The 1,940-nt window shown below is 36.4% G+C and overlaps 1 protein-coding gene across 5 annotated transcripts in view; it reads left to right on the forward strand.

Annotated features, from left to right (window-relative positions):
- The window catches only part of LOC122070660 (protein CHROMATIN REMODELING 5), a 61,050-nt gene that overhangs the window by 29,050 nt on the left and 30,060 nt on the right, over window positions 1–1,940 (forward strand). For all 5 annotated transcript variants that reach the window (XM_042634860.1, XM_042634861.1, XM_042634858.1 and 2 more), the window contains one exon: window positions 35–169. In XM_042634860.1, the coding sequence (XP_042490794.1) occupies window positions 35–169 (135 nt within the window). The remainder of the gene's footprint in view (window positions 1–34; window positions 170–1,940) is intronic.

The following is a 1,940-nucleotide window of genomic DNA, read 5'->3' on the forward strand; positions in this document are numbered from 1 at the left end:
TCCCCCCCCCCCCCCCTTTTTTGGGTCACTGCAGAATGCGCAGCAAATTCATGGGCCATTTCTTGTTGTTGTACCATTGTCTACTTTGTCAAACTGGGCGAAAGAATTTAGAAAGTGGCTTCCTAATATGAACGTTGTTGTATATATTGGAAACCGTGCAAGTCGAGAGGTCAGTAATCATTTTAATCTATGAGACTATGAGTAGAGAGGTGAGTCATGTTAAGTGATACATGCATGCTGGATATGATATTATTATGATAATCAGATTCGGTTGGTTTTTAAGTTGCAATAGTTGGCTGATGTTGAGGCAGACCTATTTATTCCCTGAGAAAAGAAAAGTTGAGGTCAAGTTGATTGGTTCTTCGATATAATTACCATAACAGAATAAGCTGCTTGAGTTGGCTGACTAACTAATTTGTCATATTGTGCCAGCCCAAAGAATCTAGAGCCTGGGGCATAGTTGTCAAGGTGTCGCCTAGTCATCGCCTAGGCGTCCAGGCAGTTTGAATGGGGCCTAGGCGACAGTTGCCTTGTTGTACTGCATGTCGCCTTGGGTTTTGTCTGTTATTTATGCCAAATATCATTATTCATTTACTTAGGATATTATTCATAAATAAGCAAATACCCCCTTTTTGAATCCAACAAAAATAGTTTAAAAATCAAATTCCAAAAAGATAAAAAGTCAACCCCCCAGTCCAAGCTCAAAAATTGGATTTTGGTTATAGAGGTGATTTTCAACTTTTAAATGCTAGGATTTTTCTCAATTATGAAAATTTTATAAATTCTATCGTCTTAAAGCATTGCTAAAAACTAAAAGTCCGGTAAAATAATCTTTTGTTTTGATATCCTTAAAATTATTTTCATTCAGACGATTTTAATAGCATTCGCACATTTGAAAATAAGTTTGACCGGAGCATAACTTTGTCATTACAACCCAGATTTAAGTAATCTTAGACTTGTTGGAAAGCTGGTTTTATATTATAACTAATACAAAAAAGCTCATGTAAAAATAAAATCATTTGACCAATCAAATTTATTATAGAACAAGAGCATTTCTCGAAATGTTGATTTTTTATAACTTAATATGACTTAGTGTTAATTTTTTATGATTTAATATGGCTAAATGTTGATTTTTAATGACTTGATATTGCTTAATCTTTATTTTTTATGATACAAGGTATATATAGCTTACTAAATAATGTTAAAAAATAGAAAAAAAAAAAAAAATAACACTTGGTCGCCTTGTTTGCCTTAAGGTGGGCACCTTCTCGCCTAAGCGCTTAGACAACCCTCCACTGCCTTGGTTCGCCTTGGCGCTATGACAACTATGGCCTGAGGTCTGGGTTGGGCTTTTATCTTTAATATTTGGCTTTTTTGTTCAATTTTTTCTTTCTTCCTTATTTTGAGGCAACATTATTTGATGTTACAACATGACTGTCTTAATCATCCCTCCCCACCTCACACACACACACACACACACACAAAGGCGCCTCTTTGAAGCTGGAATATATCCGCAATGATGCTGCTGTATGGTATGTATTTGGGAGATTCAGCCTTTGTAACGGCCACCTTAACTGCTAGGCCTGCCTTTGGCACAGATTTGAGTCCCATGACCTAATAATACATGAGAGTGCTCCTAATAACAAACCAATTAAAGATTTTATTGGTAAAGGACCAGCATCCCACAGAATGCCTTAGCAGCAGAAACTATACAAAATGTCTGGAATCCATGGAAAACCCAACCTCCAGTCTGCTCTAATGGTTAGATATAGATATTCATCACGGCTGTGAACTTCTATGCTGGTTATGCATGGTTTTTAAAGGCCCAAAGAGTAGCTTCTTCAATAGAAAATCCTTTCTTTACGGCCTTGTATTCCTTCCAAATTTAGCATTCACACAAGATTATTGAACTACATACTTAAGGAATGGTTCCCCCCCCC

Source organism: Macadamia integrifolia, unplaced genomic scaffold (assembly GCF_013358625.1).
Source record: "Macadamia integrifolia cultivar HAES 741 unplaced genomic scaffold, SCU_Mint_v3 scaffold961, whole genome shotgun sequence".
NCBI lineage: Eukaryota > Viridiplantae > Streptophyta > Magnoliopsida > Proteales > Proteaceae > Macadamia > Macadamia integrifolia.